A 16,549-nucleotide genomic window follows, 5' to 3' on the forward strand; every position below is an offset into this window, starting at 1 on the left:
TAGAGATACAAACACGATCGAATGATAACAGCAAATCATTTTTGACTCTAATGAGAGCTGTTTCAGTACTATAGTACAGTCTAAATCCTGAAAATAATCAAACAAATAACGAGTTGACAACAACTCTGTCCCCCAACCAACGATTCTATCTTGTCTACACACCACATTTTGTCAAGAAAAACCAGCAATAAAACGAACCAGAAATGACGCGAAACAGCACGTGCGCCAATACCAGCGAAGAAGAAAACACAACACGTGAATATGGACGTCAGACAGAAACTAGTGCTGCACACCGTTTGCGTGACGATCTGCTCTGAGGAAAAAAATGCAAAAAAAAAAGTAAGATTTACCTGGTGTCCTCAACCCATGCGTTGCTATGATTGGCTGTACTCATGACATCACTGAGTTTGAGTCGCGCGGCGGCTCTGGATACCTAGCAGGCTAGATATTTTTCTGGGCTCGGCGACGCGTCTGCGAGCGTTTTCGCTGCGTTGTTGGCTCTTTCATACTAACAGACTGGCAAGCGTTCATCGTCTGCTAATCCCCCGTGATTTGCACGCGATAACACCCTGACCTGTCGGCGACTCAACGATTTGCAAATTGGGCTTAAAATCCTGTAGTGTGAACTTGGCTTAACCTTACTGTGCAGTTATGGTAGTTAGACCGTTTTATAATGTTTTAGGTTATGATTTTGGTTCTCATACCGGTTGTTGATACGCTAGCACACGCTGCTAATAAATACAACGTTATACTCGTGTAGTCTGTTTTGTAAGAAATTATAGTCTGCCTCATCCAACTTCCACTCCAATATAGATATATTGAAACGTTCCTTCACTTAAATTAGCTTATTTATCATAGAATCAATTACTTACAATCAGTAATAATGTCACAGAGTCACGGTTATCATCTATAACGTGGGAGCGACTGGGTATTCGAGAACCATCTTGATTAGGGGGCTTCAAATAGATGTTTTTACCTTAAACATTTGGGCCATTCTTAATTGAAAGAAGATCAAAGATGTAGGCACAGAGGGACCACTTTTGTTGTTATCCTCAATTTACATTTAAGACAGAGCTTCAGCTCCATGCTAAGAGAGAAGAGGAATTTAACACAGCTGTTACAACAGAAGCAACTTCATTTACATGAAGAGGACAGTAACAGGATAAAAGGTGGACGATTTGAATGTTCTGGGTTCATTCTGACGCCGTTGAACCCAAGGTGAGTCGTGTGCCTTGCCACTGCTATGCTGTAATAAACTTCATTTTTGAGATGTTTGACCTCCACTTCATTTTTTCTTACAGTTTGCTTGGTAATAACGATTATAGAAGTGAATAGAGACCTACCCAGCTTTGCATGAACAGTGTTGCTCCCTGATATTGTTAGTTCCAGCCTCCGTCTCCATTAGCAGGAAATGCGGTTGTTCATTTTTTGACTGTGACCGGTAACGTTATGCTTTTGTCTCTATTTGGATGCCTTGTTGTTTCTTGTCTTGAATATAGACTTCGAACGCATATTGCAGCCCCTTTTGCCTACTTCTATCGGACTCTTTATTTGCTGCTTTATAAAAGTTTGATAACATGTCAGCAGGAAGAGCTGTCACAGCATAAGCCATGTTGATACCAAACCAGAGCCCAGATGAAGTTTGACGGACGTAGCAACAGTAACTAAGCGGGGCGTGGCTTAGCCAAAGGTGAATTGTAAGTCAATGTAGATTGATTTAAACTTTGTAGATTGATTTAAACTTTGTAAGACACTTTTGATTGGAAAAGCGATGTGCATGGGGGTATGAATAATCATGAATAATTCACAACTGAGAAGAAAATTAGCTGGTACCACAAGAAAGAATGTGAGGAATTTTGTATGTATGCAAATAGTAAAATATCCAAGATAAACATTTCTAATAACTATGCAGTTAATTCTCACACTGTATTTTCAGAAAGTTTTGGAATATATATACATCTCCCCAAATGTGTCACTAATAAAAAACAATAATAGAAAATGTCATGAGAAGGCTTGGTAACACTTTATTTGAAGGGATGTGCATAAGACTGACATGACACTGTCATAAACATGACATAACACCTGTCATGAACATGAAGGAGTCTTTATGAATGTTTATGACTGTTGTCATTAAGTGTCATTCGGTAAATTTTAATGCAAAGTTGACATTGTTTAAAATGTCTTTGTTATGAAAACTTGACATTAAAGCTATGGTATACGATGTTAAAAATCGGTCGAGACGGTAGGGAAGTTTTAAAAAACTCATCCCGCCCCTCCACACACACCCCCCTCCCCTCTGCGCTACCTGATCCCTGACGTATGTCACGTTTGAGTTCACGTCAACGCAAGATTAGCAACACATGAAATGTTCTAAACTCCCCACCACCATTATAATACTACTAGTATTGCTAAGGTTTTCAGTAATTGTTATTGCAGCACGCAGCGCATCTTGTTCAAACTCCGATCGGCTCGAACAGAAACCTCGAACAAGAAATATAATTACTTTGAACCGCGATCGGCGATGCACACGGCTAACACTGCGCCAGGCGGAGTTTCAAGTGGAGCTGGTGATTGGATGAGAGCAGTTGACCAATATAACCTGTGCGGCCGCACAGCTTACATTGGTCAACTTTTCTGCGGCTGTACAGCCAATAGAGTGAATGGATTTTTTTCGTTCTTTTTTCTATTCATATTGTTAGGATTGTAATTATTGGATTGGATTGGATTATAATCTATCCAAAACTAATCAACATTCATATTTCATCTGTAACCTATTGTTTTATGATATATTAGCATATAAATGTTAATTTGGAGATTTATAAGTTGCTTATACGGCACAGATGCAAGCTGTTCTAGTAAAAACAGCACACGCGCAGTTCATTCATTCACACACAGACACGCGATTCACTTATTAAGCACTTAAGAATAAGACTCAGACAAGCATAGATCTTCTGTTCAGCAATAAGCCAAACCGAATTATTACGACTTTTAACTTTTTTACTGGTTTATCAGACCACAATATGATTTTATTTTCGAGGAAGCTTTCAAAAAAGAGGTATCTAAAAACAAACATTGCTCTTCATTCCTCTGATATTAAATTACCTAAGAATCAAACAAAGAATCTTAATACAGCCTTGAAAATGATTGATTGGGAGGAAACATTTCGCTCAAATGATATAGAAAGCAGTTGTAATTCTTTTAAACTATTAATATTCCTGTATTCCTTCTTGACTGAGTATTCGCTGACTTGCAGCTCATTTTCGGACGCGTTTCACATCGGACTTCACTGACAGGACGGTAGAACGTGCATCATGTTTATTTTTTTTTATTTGTTGAAAAGCACAACACTTTGTTTTTATACACAAAAAAGACACTTAACAGGATGGACTGATGAATAACACTTATGTAAGATCAAAATCAACAGAGTATTTTGAAAGGGGGGGGGGGGGGGGTATTGACCGGCGACAGCCTATGATCTCCCTACTAATGTGACCCAGATACTAGGGGCGCCTAGAGAAGGTGTCTTCCTTTTTTTGTCTCCACGGACTGTTTTGTCTGTACGTTTCAATCTGAAATCTTCAAAACTTCCCATGGCGTGTGAAAAACACTTCAGGAAGTGTGTGGATCCGTGTTTAAGAAATTGACACTTGATGGCACATGCAACTTATTTCCTGTACTATTTGGAACAAGGTTGGGGTCTTTCCCCTGACACAGTGGAAACGAGCGCGCTGCAAAACAGATTTAGCTCTCGTCAAACAAACGCGATCAGGACGCTCGATGTCGGAGAAAAGCCTTTCTTCTCGTTGCACCAGTGTCGCCTTCTGAATGTTTTCGGCTCCTCCAGTGAGGCTGTGATGGGAAAGTTCAGAGAGGTGTAGGGACGCTCGGCTGCATTTAAATCTTGCATAACACTGCGCTCTGAATCTGCACACTCCCTACGGCCCAGGCCCTTCTTGCATCAGCCCTAAAGCTGAGGCTCTCCCCTTATTAGGCCCCTTTGAGAGTGTCTCCCATAAACCTACTCGCATCCCATTTGCCCCCTACTACCATCATCAAAAACAGGTCAATAAACCATCTTCGAAAAATGAAAATACAGATATGGATATTCTTACAAACATCCATAAACCCATACAGATATCTAAATAGAATTAAAAAAAATATAAAAAAAAAATGAATCAAAAACAAGAACATAATGTTTGAAGATTCGTAAAAGAGATGATTTGAAAATAAAAAGAGGCTATAGATCGGAGCGAGCAGGGAAGATCGTTCCAATCTGATGGAGCTTTAATGAAATGCACAACGTCCTATTACTTTATTAATTCGGTGTATGATTAATTAACTGTTCCGTGTGCCTTAAATTTTACTGAGTGTTAGAAGGATTTAGGTAATATTTCAGATATGAAGGGAAATTAAAATGAGTTAATTTTGTTATATCTACGTTATTCAGCACATTTTTATTCTCCATAACATCTTTATCATTAGAAATAGTAATCCCCAAATATGTAACGGCCCTTTTAATTTGTATATTAGATAATGACTGCGAAGGAAACTCATGCAATGTTAGCGCATTACACATTTGTTTAGGTTTACATGTAGCCCTGAAGCTTTAGAAAACTGGTTAATATGTAAGCTAGTGGAATTTGATATTCACTTTTAAGAAACAATCGTCAGCAAACTGACTTATAATTATATGTAGAGAATAATGATAATATTGCAGATGATACAACTATCCTTGGCCTCATCAGAGAGGATGACGAGTCATCATACAGGGACATGGTCCATAAGGTCACCCTCTATGGGGAGGACAATGATCTTGTCCTCAACATCGACAAAACAAAGGAAGTTATTCTGGATTTTAGGAGGAGAGCCCCCTCTCCACAGCAGCCTTAAGGGCATTGAGGTAGAGCGGACTGACAGCTATAAGTTCTTAGGACTCCATATCTCAGAAAATCTCAGCTGGGCAACGGTGAAAAGAGCTCAGCAGAGACTGCATTTCATCAGAGTATTAAAGAAGGCCGGACTACAACGCCAACCCCTAACCCATGTTTACAGAGGTCTTGTTCAAAGTATCCTAACCAGTGGTATCACAGTATGGTATGGTAACACCACCCTGACTGAAAGGAAATCACTGCAACAGGTCATAAAAACTGCAGAGAGGGTTATCGGCTCCAGCCTCTCCTCTTTGGACACTATATATATCCAGCGCTGCAGACGGAGAGCACAGGGCATCCTTAAGGGCAAACATCACCCAGCTTGCACCTTGTTCAAATGGGTGGACACAGGCTATAACCTGAGACATCATAGGCCTGTGAGCATCAGTACCCACAATGCCCGTCTGTTTAATAGCTTTTTTCCAGCCACTGTTAGGCTAGTGGCACAGGACATTAAGGAGGGCAAAAAGTACCCTATTCCATGTTTTTAAATTTTGTAATGATCAGTGCAATAGTATATATATATATATATATTTACAGTTTCTATTTTGTTGTACATGCTACATTATTATTATTTACTATAATGTGTATTTATTCAGTTAAGATTATTCTTACAGTCCTCTGTACTAGTTTAAATGTGAGATTTATAGTTTTATGTTACTTTACTCTATTTAAAACCTGACTCTGAGATACGCACAAGAATTTCAATGTACCTATACTGAACTGTAAGTGCAAATGGCAATAAACTTTGAACTTGAACTTTTGAACTATGTCTATCCAACACTGTAAGACCTTCAATACCATTATTTTTAATCAAGATAATAACTCTGCAACCATTATAAATAATTACGGAGAGCTACATCCCTGACAAAACCCTCTTTTAACTGGAAGACTTGAACAGGTTCCATGCCCTAGAGCTACAGAGCTATGTCCATTATTTCTATTAAATATACATAAGGTTTTCAAAATAAAAGAATGCTCAACAGCATCAAAAGTTTTGTAAAAATCTGGCCAGATGTACGTTCAATGTGCTGAAATCTATTTTAAGTATTAGTGGAATATTTTTGTGCACTGCTGATGTAGAAATATACTTTTAATAAGTGTATTTATAGTTTAATACATGTATTTATAGTGTATAACTTTTACAACTGTTCCGGCTTGTATTTAGTGCGATTCGGTATACTTTATTTTGACCCGGGTCGCGCTCACCCTCAGAGTGAAGCGGAAGTAGAGCCGTGGTGAGGTGAAAGGTGACACTTCCGGAAACACTTGAGCAGCAGGGGCTAGGCTAGCGGAAGAAGCTAACCGTGTTTGTGTGGCTGTGGGTCTGTTATTGCTGGAGTAAACCCGATCGGTCTCTCGCAGGGCTCACGGGTAAGATCGCTGAAGGCTGAAGGGGGACGGGTGTGAACCGGGCAGGAATGCGCGCGGAGACGCGGTGAAGGGACCCGGAAGCGACGGAGGCTTTTGTTCGACCCGAGGACAATACACTCTTCAGCTCCAGCATCGAGCTAACGTGTCCCCGGGCTCTTGTTCGTGTGTTCCCGCAGCTTCTGGGGGACAGCCGTCAGAGATGAGGAGCTGACGGGGACCAACGCATGAAGATCGCTTCGTCGATGTAAACACGGTCTGATGATGCGTGTAGCGTAGCGATCGGTGTGTGTGTGTGTGTGTGTGTGTATCAGATGATGTCTCAGCTCGGTGAGTTCGTGGCTCCTCCGGAGTGTCCGGTGTTCGAGCCCAGCTGGCAGGACTTCAGCGACCCGTTCGGGTTTATCCACAAGATCCGAGACATCGCAGAAAACACGGGCATCTGCAAGATCAGACCCCCGACGGTAAACATAATCACACACTGATAACTCACAATACACAAAAATAACATATATCAGATCAGACACACAATACTGTATCATCAAGGAGAACACAAGCATTATAGATGCTTGAGATACTGATAAACACTATAATAATAACAGATCAGAGTAAACACTAAAATAATAACAGATCAGACGTTCAATACTGTAAACAAACACTATAATAACAGATCAGACGCTCACTACTGTAAACAAACGCTATAATAACAGATCAGACGTTCAATACTGTAAACAAACACTATAATAACAGATCAGACGCTCACTACTGTAAACATAAACACTAAAATAACAGATCAGACGCTCAATACTGTAAACAAACGCTATAATAACAGATCAGACGTTCAATACTGTAAACAAACACTATAATAACAGATCAGACGCTCACTACTGTAAACATAAACACTAAAATAACAGATCAGACGCTCACTACTGTAAACAAACACTATAATAACAGATCAGACGCTCACTACTGTAAACAAACACTAAAATAACAGATCAGACGCTCAATACTGTAAACAAACACTATAATAACAGATCAGACGCTCAATACTGTGAACAAACACTATAATAACAGATCAGACGCTCACTACTGTAAACATAAACACTAAAATAACAGATCAGACGCTCAATACTGTAAACAAACGCTGTAATAACAGATCAGACGCTCACTACTGTAAACATAATAGGGATGGGACGATAACCGGTTTCACGATAAACCGTGATAAAATGTACTGGCGGTTAGTATTATCGTTTAAAATTTAATTATCATTAAAACCGTGTTTGATTATCGCAATTTTAATAACTCACTGAATCCTGTGGCGCGCAGCACGCAATATTTTTTTAAATTACTATTCGAGAAGGAATGGTGGAAGGCAGTGACCGTGCTCAGGAGATTTTTTAGCCTTTTAAAATGACCAAATCTGAGGTGTGGTCATATTTTGGGTTTTACAAAAGTCCTGAGTGAAACTTGATCGAGGATGGTCACCCTGTCTGCCGAACAAAAAGTCACTGCAATAGAAACACTTCAAATCTGCCGAGTCGTCTTGTGTGATCATCACCCGAACGCAAGGCAAGTTAACTTTGACCTCAATACCAAAACTACGTCTGGGAAACAATTGGGCACGAAATGTTGTTTTGAGTTGAAACATTTTATGTCACTCACTTGAAATAGACGTGAAGCTTCCGCGAAGAAAAGTTCGTAGCAAGTGGATTTGAGCTAAAGACGAACGAACAACTTCAAACAAGACTATTATTAAGAGTGATATTTTAAGGGATAGTAAAGTATAGATACATCACGTATTAAACCGATTTTATTTTTACCACATAATTACGGGGACATATTGAATTGATAATGAGATTAGCTAATGTTTTAAATCTTACCTATTTATGAATTCATTTTGTAAAACAATCATCCAGACAAGATATATCACACCAATATTATCAAACTCTGTAAGCAATAAATCAACTCTGATTTCATTTTTGCAATACAATCAAAAACCGGAGACGCAAGACGGCAAGTTGTATTTGAATGAAACAAGAGCGCGCGTCCGTTGTGATATGAAAGTGCGCTGTGTAATAATGCGTTGCTATTGACGACGGGCATTATAAAGAAGCAAATGCCATAGAATAGAAACTTGCTTAAAAAAAATGCGTAGAGAGGCTTGTTTTATTTGTTGTTTGTTGATTTTCAATTATAAAACTTGTTGAAATGTTTCAGTGTGAGCATCAGTTCTTTTTGAGCACTTTCATAAATTTTTAACAAAACCGTGATAATATTGATAATCACGATTATTTTGGACACTATAATCGTGATATGAAATTTTCATACCGTCCCATCCCTAAAACATAAACACTAAAATAACAGATCAGACGCTCAATACTGTAAACAAACACTATAATAACAGATCAGACGCTCAATACTGTAAACAAACACTATAATAACAGATCAGACGCTCAATACTGTAAACAAACACTATAATAACAGATCAGACGCTCAATACTGTAAACAAACGCTATAATAACAGATCAGATGCTCACTACTGTAAACAAACGCTATAATAACAGATCAGATGCTCAATACTGTAAACAAACACTAAAATAACAGATCAGACGCTCAATACTGTAAACAAACACTATAATAACAGATCAGACGCTCAATACTGTAAACAAACACTATAATAACAGATCAGACGCTCAATACTGTAAACAAACGCTATAATAACAGATCAGATGCTCAATACTGTAAACAAACACTATAATAACAGATCAGACGCTCAATACTGTAAACAAACGCTATAATAACAGATCAGACGTTCAATACTGTAAACAAATACTATAATAACAGATCAGATGCTCACTACTGTAAACAAACACTATAATAACAGATCAGACGCTCAATACTGTAAACAAACGCTATAATAACAGATCAGATGCTCAATACTGTAAACAAACACTATAATAACAGATCAGACGCTCAATACTGTAAACAAACGCTATAATAACAGATCAGACACTCAATACTGTAAACAAACACTATAATAACAGATCAGACGCTCAATACTGTAAACAAATACTATAATAACAGATCAGACGCTCAATACTGTAAACAAATACTATAATAACAGATCAGATGCTCACTACTGTAAACAAACACTATAATAACAGATCAGACGCTCAATACTGTAAACAAACACTATAATAACAGATCAGACGCTCACTACTGTAAACAAACACTATAATAACAGATCAGACGCTCAATACTGTAAACAAATACTATAATAACAGATCAGACGCTCAATACTGTAAACAAATACTATAATAACAGATCAGATGCTCACTACTGTAAACAAACGCTATAATAACAGATCAGACGCTCAATACTGTAAACATAAACACTATAATAACAGATCAGACGCTCAATACTGTAAACAAACGCTATAATAACAGATCAGATGCTCACTACTGTAAACAAACAATATAATAACAGATCAGACGCTCAATACTGTAAACATAAACACTAAAATAACAGATCAGACGCTCACTACTGTAAACAAACACTATAATAACAGATCAGACGCTCAATACTGTAAACAAACGCTATAATAACAGATCAGACGCTCAATACTGTAAACATAAACGCTATAATAACAGATCAGATGCTCACTACTGTAAACAAACACTATAATAACAGATCAGACGCTCAATACTGTAAACAAATACTATAATAACAGATCAGATGCTCACTACTGTAAACAAACGCTATAATAACAGATCAGACGCTCAATACTGTAAACATAAACGCTATAATAACAGATCAGACGCTCACTACTGTAAACATAAACGCTATAATAACAGATCAGATGCTCAATACTGTAAACATAAACACTATAATAACAGATCAGACGCTCAATACTGTAAACAAACGCTATAATAACAGATCAGATGCTCACTACTGTAAACAAACACTATAATAACAGATCAGACGCTCAATACTGTAAACAAACGCTATAATAACAGATCAGACGCTCAATACTGTAAACATAAACACTATAATAACAGATCAGATGCTCAATACTGTAAACAAATACTATAATAACAGATCAGATGCTCACTACTGTAAACAAACGCTATAATAACAGATCAGACGCTCAATACTGTAAACATAAACACTAAAATAACAGATCAGACGCTCAATACTGTAAACATAAACACTATAATAACAGATCAGGGGCTCGTTCTTCGTACGTTGCTTAAAACATCCGAGATCAAATGAGACATCTAAGATGATATCATCGTGCTAATCATGATCCGGCTAATTGGGTTCTTCGAACACACCTGTTTATGATTAGTATCGCTGGATTGAGTTATCTGAGATAACTGCGCGTTCTCGCGTTGGTTTAAAAGGGGACATGTATCGATAGCAGAACCAGTGATCAGCAACGCTGCTATTGGCTGTTCAGCATGGCCAAAGAACACGCCCAGTTTTTCTCCCAAGCAGAGCAAGCGCTTTTAATGGAAGGTTATGCCGAATTTCAGTCTTTAATTAAAACGCCAGGGACACCTCAAAGTGTGCAAAAGCCAGGAGAGAGTGCTGGCAAAACTAGAAGACAAATTAAATGCGTTTGTGGTGGCCATAGATGTTTTAATAACTTATTATTATTTTATTTTTATTTTTATTTTCATAATTTCATAATTACTTTGTTCATTGTAATGTCGAGTCACCACACTATAATAATAAACATGGTGAAAGTGAAGTACAAAAATATTCTACTTAATGGTAATTTTAGGCCTTATAGGCCTACTAGTCTCTTTTAAAAAGGCACTGTTAAATAAATGATTGTCTGTTTATAAAAGCAAACAGGAAAAATGCTGAGAAAAAAATAATAATGATGCTCCTGACCCTGGCAGAAGAGCTGACCCTTGGGTTGAATGTGAATTGCCCTGTTGTGAAGGGCATCCCTGGGTTCAGCTCTTCCAGACCCACATCAGGGACCAGTAGCAACACCTACATCACTGGGAAATGAGATTTAAATTATCGTTGTACACTGTGAAATAATTTGTTGCTCCATTAAATGAAGTAGACCTATAATCCAAATTGGCTGGTTTAGTCATTTCAACTGTTAAATCTTGAGTAATGATAAATTGCTTTGTCTTGTGAAAGTAAAAACTGATAAACTTATGTTAATGTAAAAAATATTTTGCCATGAGTTATCAATCACATTGCACTGGAGAGTGAAGAAAACTTCTCAGATGACTGTCCTTTGGAGGAAGTACTTTAATTTAATTGATGGCTTTAATTGATTTCTACTTGTGCCTATGCCTGTTATTTCTGACAGGAGTCCACATGTACAGAAAGGCCTACAGAAGAGTCTGCACACAGCAGTGATACAGGGGTGGGCAGTGTAGACAACTTTTGCTTGTTATTTGTTGCATTTGTTCCCTATATGAGTCTTCAACAGAGTATTTTGAAAAAACAAAAATCAGGGGGAGAAACAGAACTTGACTAAGAAAAAATTGCACTAGAAATAGAGTTGCTTCAAAATAAACTTCAGAGTAAAATCACACAGAGTACTATTACTGACCTTAATATCTTTTAAAAAGATGACTATGAACTATTGAAATAAAACTCTAAGCAAACAGAGTTTTGCAAATTTGTCTTGTCTTTTATTTTAGGCTTAATTAAACTTTTTTTTTTCTTTTTCTGATGTTGGCAGTGTTGTGTAATATGGCACATGCAATGTCACAGGCCCTGTCAGGTGCAACCGTCAGGCTTTTTAGACATTGAAATCTTCCCTTTATTGGCCAAAGCTCATGTCATTGTGTGCCCTTGTCCTAGAGCTGCATTGTAACTGGTCTGGGGTTTGGGTCAGGGAATGGGGTCATAAAACACCTGTCTCCATGCAGGATCCTGTTGTAATCACCTGTTTAATGCAAAAATGCAGTTCTCAGCATAAGTGTATGTAATACTGTGAGTTTGATATTTATAATTTTCCTTACCATGTTCAAATAATGTTCATAAATGTGAATCTCTTAAAATTCTTGAGTCATGCACAGATCCTGGCCATTTTGCTTTCACACTGATTTGTGATATAGAACATGGTCACACACCATCTAAAAGATTTTACTCAGTCAAATGCCTTTTAAAAAAGTGATATAATATTCCAAATCTGGAATATTAAAAATTGTAATAGTAATTTGGCTGCACTGTATAAGCCCCCTTTCTGCTCACAAAATCCCTTCATTGAGGCCTTGATGGGAACATGTGTGTAGTCTACAGTGTATGGCACCAATCACGTAAGTTAAGCCTGAGGGACTGTAAGTCATAATGGTCATCATGATTGCATTATCTTCATTAAAAATTATAATATACCCTAAGTTGGCAAAAAAAAAAAAAACTAAGAGCACTACTTTGTGAATGGCACGACAGAAAGCTTATCAAGTTCTCCGCATCTCCAATAGTGTAAAGGAAGCCACTCGCAAATAATTTTAGGGCAATGCAAACATTTTGTGCTGTTGTTGAAGCCCGATATCGAATCGAACATTAATGTGCATTTCCAACAAAATAATAATGTATTTAAACGACACCCTCACGACGATCGTTTCACGAGAAAACAAAAATAAATCTCAGAAATTAAGCTACACTATCGCGCTGCGCTGAAGGACTTCCGTATCAGCCGCGATCTAATCCTGTTTACATGAAATAAGCCTGCTCGCGAGCAGGTTCAAGCTGACGGACCTGTTGCTATGACAGCAAGTCCAGGATGAGCGTCGAAGAACCAAACGATCCAAGATCATGGCAAATCGCCAACAATCAAATCCAGCTAACTGAGTTAGCGACGTACGAAGAACGAGCCCTAGATGCTCAATACTGTAGACATAAACACTATAATAACAGATCAGACGCTCACTACTGTAAACATAAACACTATAATAACAGATCAGACGTTCAATACTGTAAACAAACACTATAATAACAGATCAGACGCTCAATACTGTAAACATAAGCACAATAACTGTAAACATAAATGTTATAATAACAGGTCAGTACTACTCATTATACTCACCAACTACCCATCAGCTCTGTTGTGTGTGATGCTGGTACTGTGGTGACCGTGTGTGATGCTGATGCTGGTTACCGTGGTGACTGTGTGTGATGCTGATGCTGGTTACCATGGTGACCGTGTGTGTGTTTTGTGCGTTTCAGGGCTGGCAGCCTCCATTTGCCTGTGACGTGCGCAGTTTCCGCTTCACTCCACGCATCCAGCGGCTCAATGAGCTGGAGGTCAGTCTCATCATCTCACCACGAATGAGTGTGTGTGTGTGTGTTCCTCACCTTCTGTCCTGCCTTCAGGCCCTCACCAGAGTCAAGCTCAACTTCCTGGACCAGATCTCCAAGTTCTGGGAGCTTCAGGGCTGCAAGCTGCGCTTTCCTCACGTGGAGAGAAGAGTGCTGGACCTGTACCTGCTGAGCAAGGTGTGTGTGTTTGTGTGTGTGTGTGTGTGTGTGAGTGCTGGACCTGTACCTGCTGAGCAAGGTGTGTGTGTTTGTGTGTGTGTGTGTGTGTGTGAGTGCTGGACCTGTACCTGCTGAGCAAGGTGTGTGTGTTTGTGTGTGTGTGTGTGTGTGTGCTGGACCTGTACCTGCTGAGCAAGGTGTGTGTGTTTGTGTGTGTGTGTGTGTGTGTGCTGGACCTGTACCTGCTGAGCAAGGTGTGTGTGTTTGCGTGTGTGTGTGTGTGTGTGTGCTGGACCTGTACCTGCTGAGCAAGGTGTGTGTGTTTGCGTGTGTGTGTGTGTGTGTGCTGGACCTGTACCTGCTGAGCAAGGTGTGTGTGTTTGTGTGTGTGTGTGTGTGTGTGTGTGTGTGTGTGCTGGACCTGTACCTGCTGAGCAAGGTGTGTGTGTTTGTGTGTGTGTGTGTGTGTGTGTGTGCTGGACCTGTACCTGCTGAGCAAGGTGTGTGTGTTTGTGTGTGTGTGTGTGTGTGTGCTGGACCTGTACCTGCTGAGCAAGGTGTGTGTGTTTGCGTGTGTGTGTGTGTGTGTGCTGGACCTGTACCTGCTGAGCAAGGTGTGTGTGTTTGCGTGTGTGTGTGTGCTGGACCTGTACCTGCTGAGCAAGGTGTGTGTTTGCGTGTGTGTGTGTGTGTGTGTGCTGGACCTGTACCTGCTGAGCAAGGTGTGTGTGTTTGTGTGTGTGTGTGTGCTGGACCTGTACCTGCTGAGTAAGGTGTGTGTGTGTGTGTGTGTGCGTGAGTGAGTGCTGGACCTGTAGCTGCTGAGCAAGGTGTGTGTGTGTGTGTGTGTGTGTGTGTGTGTGTGTGTGTGTGTGAGTGAGTGCTGGACCTGTACCTGCTGAGCAAGGTGTGTGTGTGTGTGTGTGTGTGTGTGTGTGTGTGTGTGTGTGTGCGTGCGTGTGTGTGAGTGAGTGCTGGACCTGTAGCTGCTGAGCAAGGTGTGTGTGTGTGTGTGTGTGTGTGTGCTGGACCTGTACCTGCTGAGCAAGGTGTGTGTGTGTGTGTGTGTGTGTGTGCTGGACCTGTACCTGCTGAGCAAGGTGTGTGTGTTTGCGTGTGTGTGTGTGCTGGACCTGTACCTGCTGAGCAAGGTGTGTGTTTGCGTGTGTGTGTGTGTGTGTGTGCTGGACCTGTACCTGCTGAGCAAGGTGTGTGTGTTTGTGTGTGTGTGTGTGCTGGACCTGTACCTGCTGAGTAAGGTGTGTGTGTGTGTGTGTGTGCGTGAGTGAGTGCTGGACCTGTAGCTGCTGAGCAAGGTGTGTGTGTGTGTGTGTGTGTGTGTGTGTGTGTGTGTGTGTGTGCGTGCGTGTGTGTGAGTGAGTGCTGGACCTGTAGCTGCTGAGCAAGGTGTGTGTGTGTGTGTGTGTGTGAGTGAGTGCTGGACCTGTACCTGCTGAGCAAGGTGTGTGTGTGTGTGTGTGTGTGTGTGTGTGTGTGTGTGTGTGTGTGTGTGTGTGTGTGCGTGCGTGTGTGTGTGTGTGTGAGTGAGTGCTGGACCTGTACCTGCTGAGCAAGGTGTGTGTGTGTGTGCGTGTGTGTGTGTGTGTGAGTGAGTGCTGGACCTGTACCTGCTGAGCAAGGTGTGTGTGTTTGCGTGTGTGTGTGTGTGTGTGTGTGCTGGACCTGTACCTGCTGAGCAAGGTGTGTGTGTTTGCGTGTGTGTGTGTGTGTGTGTGTGCTGGACCTGTACCTGCTGAGCAAGGTGTGTGTGTTTGCGTGTGTGTGTGTGTGTGCTGGACCTGTACCTGCTGAGCAAGGTGTGTGTTTGCGTGTGTGTGTGTGTGTGTGTGCTGGACCTGTACCTGCTGAGCAAGGTGTGTGTGTTTGCGTGTGTGTGTGTGCTGGACCTGTACCTGCTGAGCAAGGTGTGTGTTTGTGAGTGTTATGTTGAAGCCACGAGCCGCTAGAGCTTGTGTTTATATACACTGCTGTTTCTAGCTTGTGTCTGCAGGAGGAGGTTTCAAGGTGGTCTGTGTGTGTATTTGACGCTTGACTCTGTGTGTCTCCAGCTGGTGTGTGCAGAGGGAGGGTTCGAGCGGGTGTGTAAGGAGAAGCGCTGGTCCAGGATCAGCAGTCGGATGGGTTTTCCGGCTGGGAAAGGTGTGGGATCGTTGCTGCGCTCTCACTTCGAGCGGATCCTGTATCCTTACGAGGTCTTCCAGTCCGGAGCGTCTCTGACGGTGAGTGCGACTCCTCCATGTGACGAGTGTATGCCTCGCTCCGCTGCTGACGGTGTGTTTGTGTGTGTAGGGCGTCGTCCACAGGCTTTACCCAGAAGCCTCTGATGCTGAGGATGAAGGGATAGGAGGAACAGAGGAAGAGGCTGTAGAGGAGAATGACGAGAAGGAGAGACGGCCGGAGCGACGTTCCCCTCGACAGCTGAAGGACGAGGTGTGTGTGATGCTGTAGGAGGATCTGATCTGGGGCTCGTTCTTCGTACGTTGCTTAAAACATCCGAGATCAAATGAGACATCTAAGATGATATCATCGTGCTAATCATGATCCGGCTAATTGGGTTCTTCGAACACACCTGTTTATGATTAGTATCGCTGGATTGAGTTATCTGAGATAACTGCGCGTTCTCGCGTTGGTTTAAAAGGGGACATGTATCGATAGCAGAACCAGTGATCAGCAGCGCTGCTATTGGCTGTTCAGCATGGCCAAAGAACACGCCCAGTTTTTCTCCCAAGCAGAGCAAGCGCTTTTAATGGAAGGTTATGCCGAATTTCAGT

At 40.8% G+C, this 16,549-nt stretch overlaps 1 protein-coding gene across 1 annotated transcript in view; it reads left to right on the forward strand.

The window, feature by feature from the left end:
- Positions 1–6,178: 6,178 nt before the first annotated feature.
- Positions 6,179–16,549, forward strand: part of kdm5a (lysine demethylase 5A) — a 42,678-nt gene continuing 32,307 nt past the window's right edge. The window contains exons 1-5 of the mRNA XM_039669027.2: positions 6,179–6,766; positions 13,506–13,583; positions 13,653–13,775; positions 15,827–15,997; positions 16,068–16,208. Of these exons, the coding sequence (XP_039524961.2) occupies positions 6,617–6,766; positions 13,506–13,583; positions 13,653–13,775; positions 15,827–15,997; positions 16,068–16,208 (663 nt within the window). The 5' untranslated portion in view covers positions 6,179–6,616. The remainder of the gene's footprint in view (positions 6,767–13,505; positions 13,584–13,652; positions 13,776–15,826; positions 15,998–16,067; positions 16,209–16,549) is intronic.

The sequence above is a fragment of the Pimephales promelas genome, chromosome 24, assembly GCF_988280905.1.
Source record: "Pimephales promelas chromosome 24, fPimPro1.hap1.1, whole genome shotgun sequence".
NCBI classification, from domain to species: domain Eukaryota; kingdom Metazoa; phylum Chordata; class Actinopteri; order Cypriniformes; family Leuciscidae; genus Pimephales; species Pimephales promelas.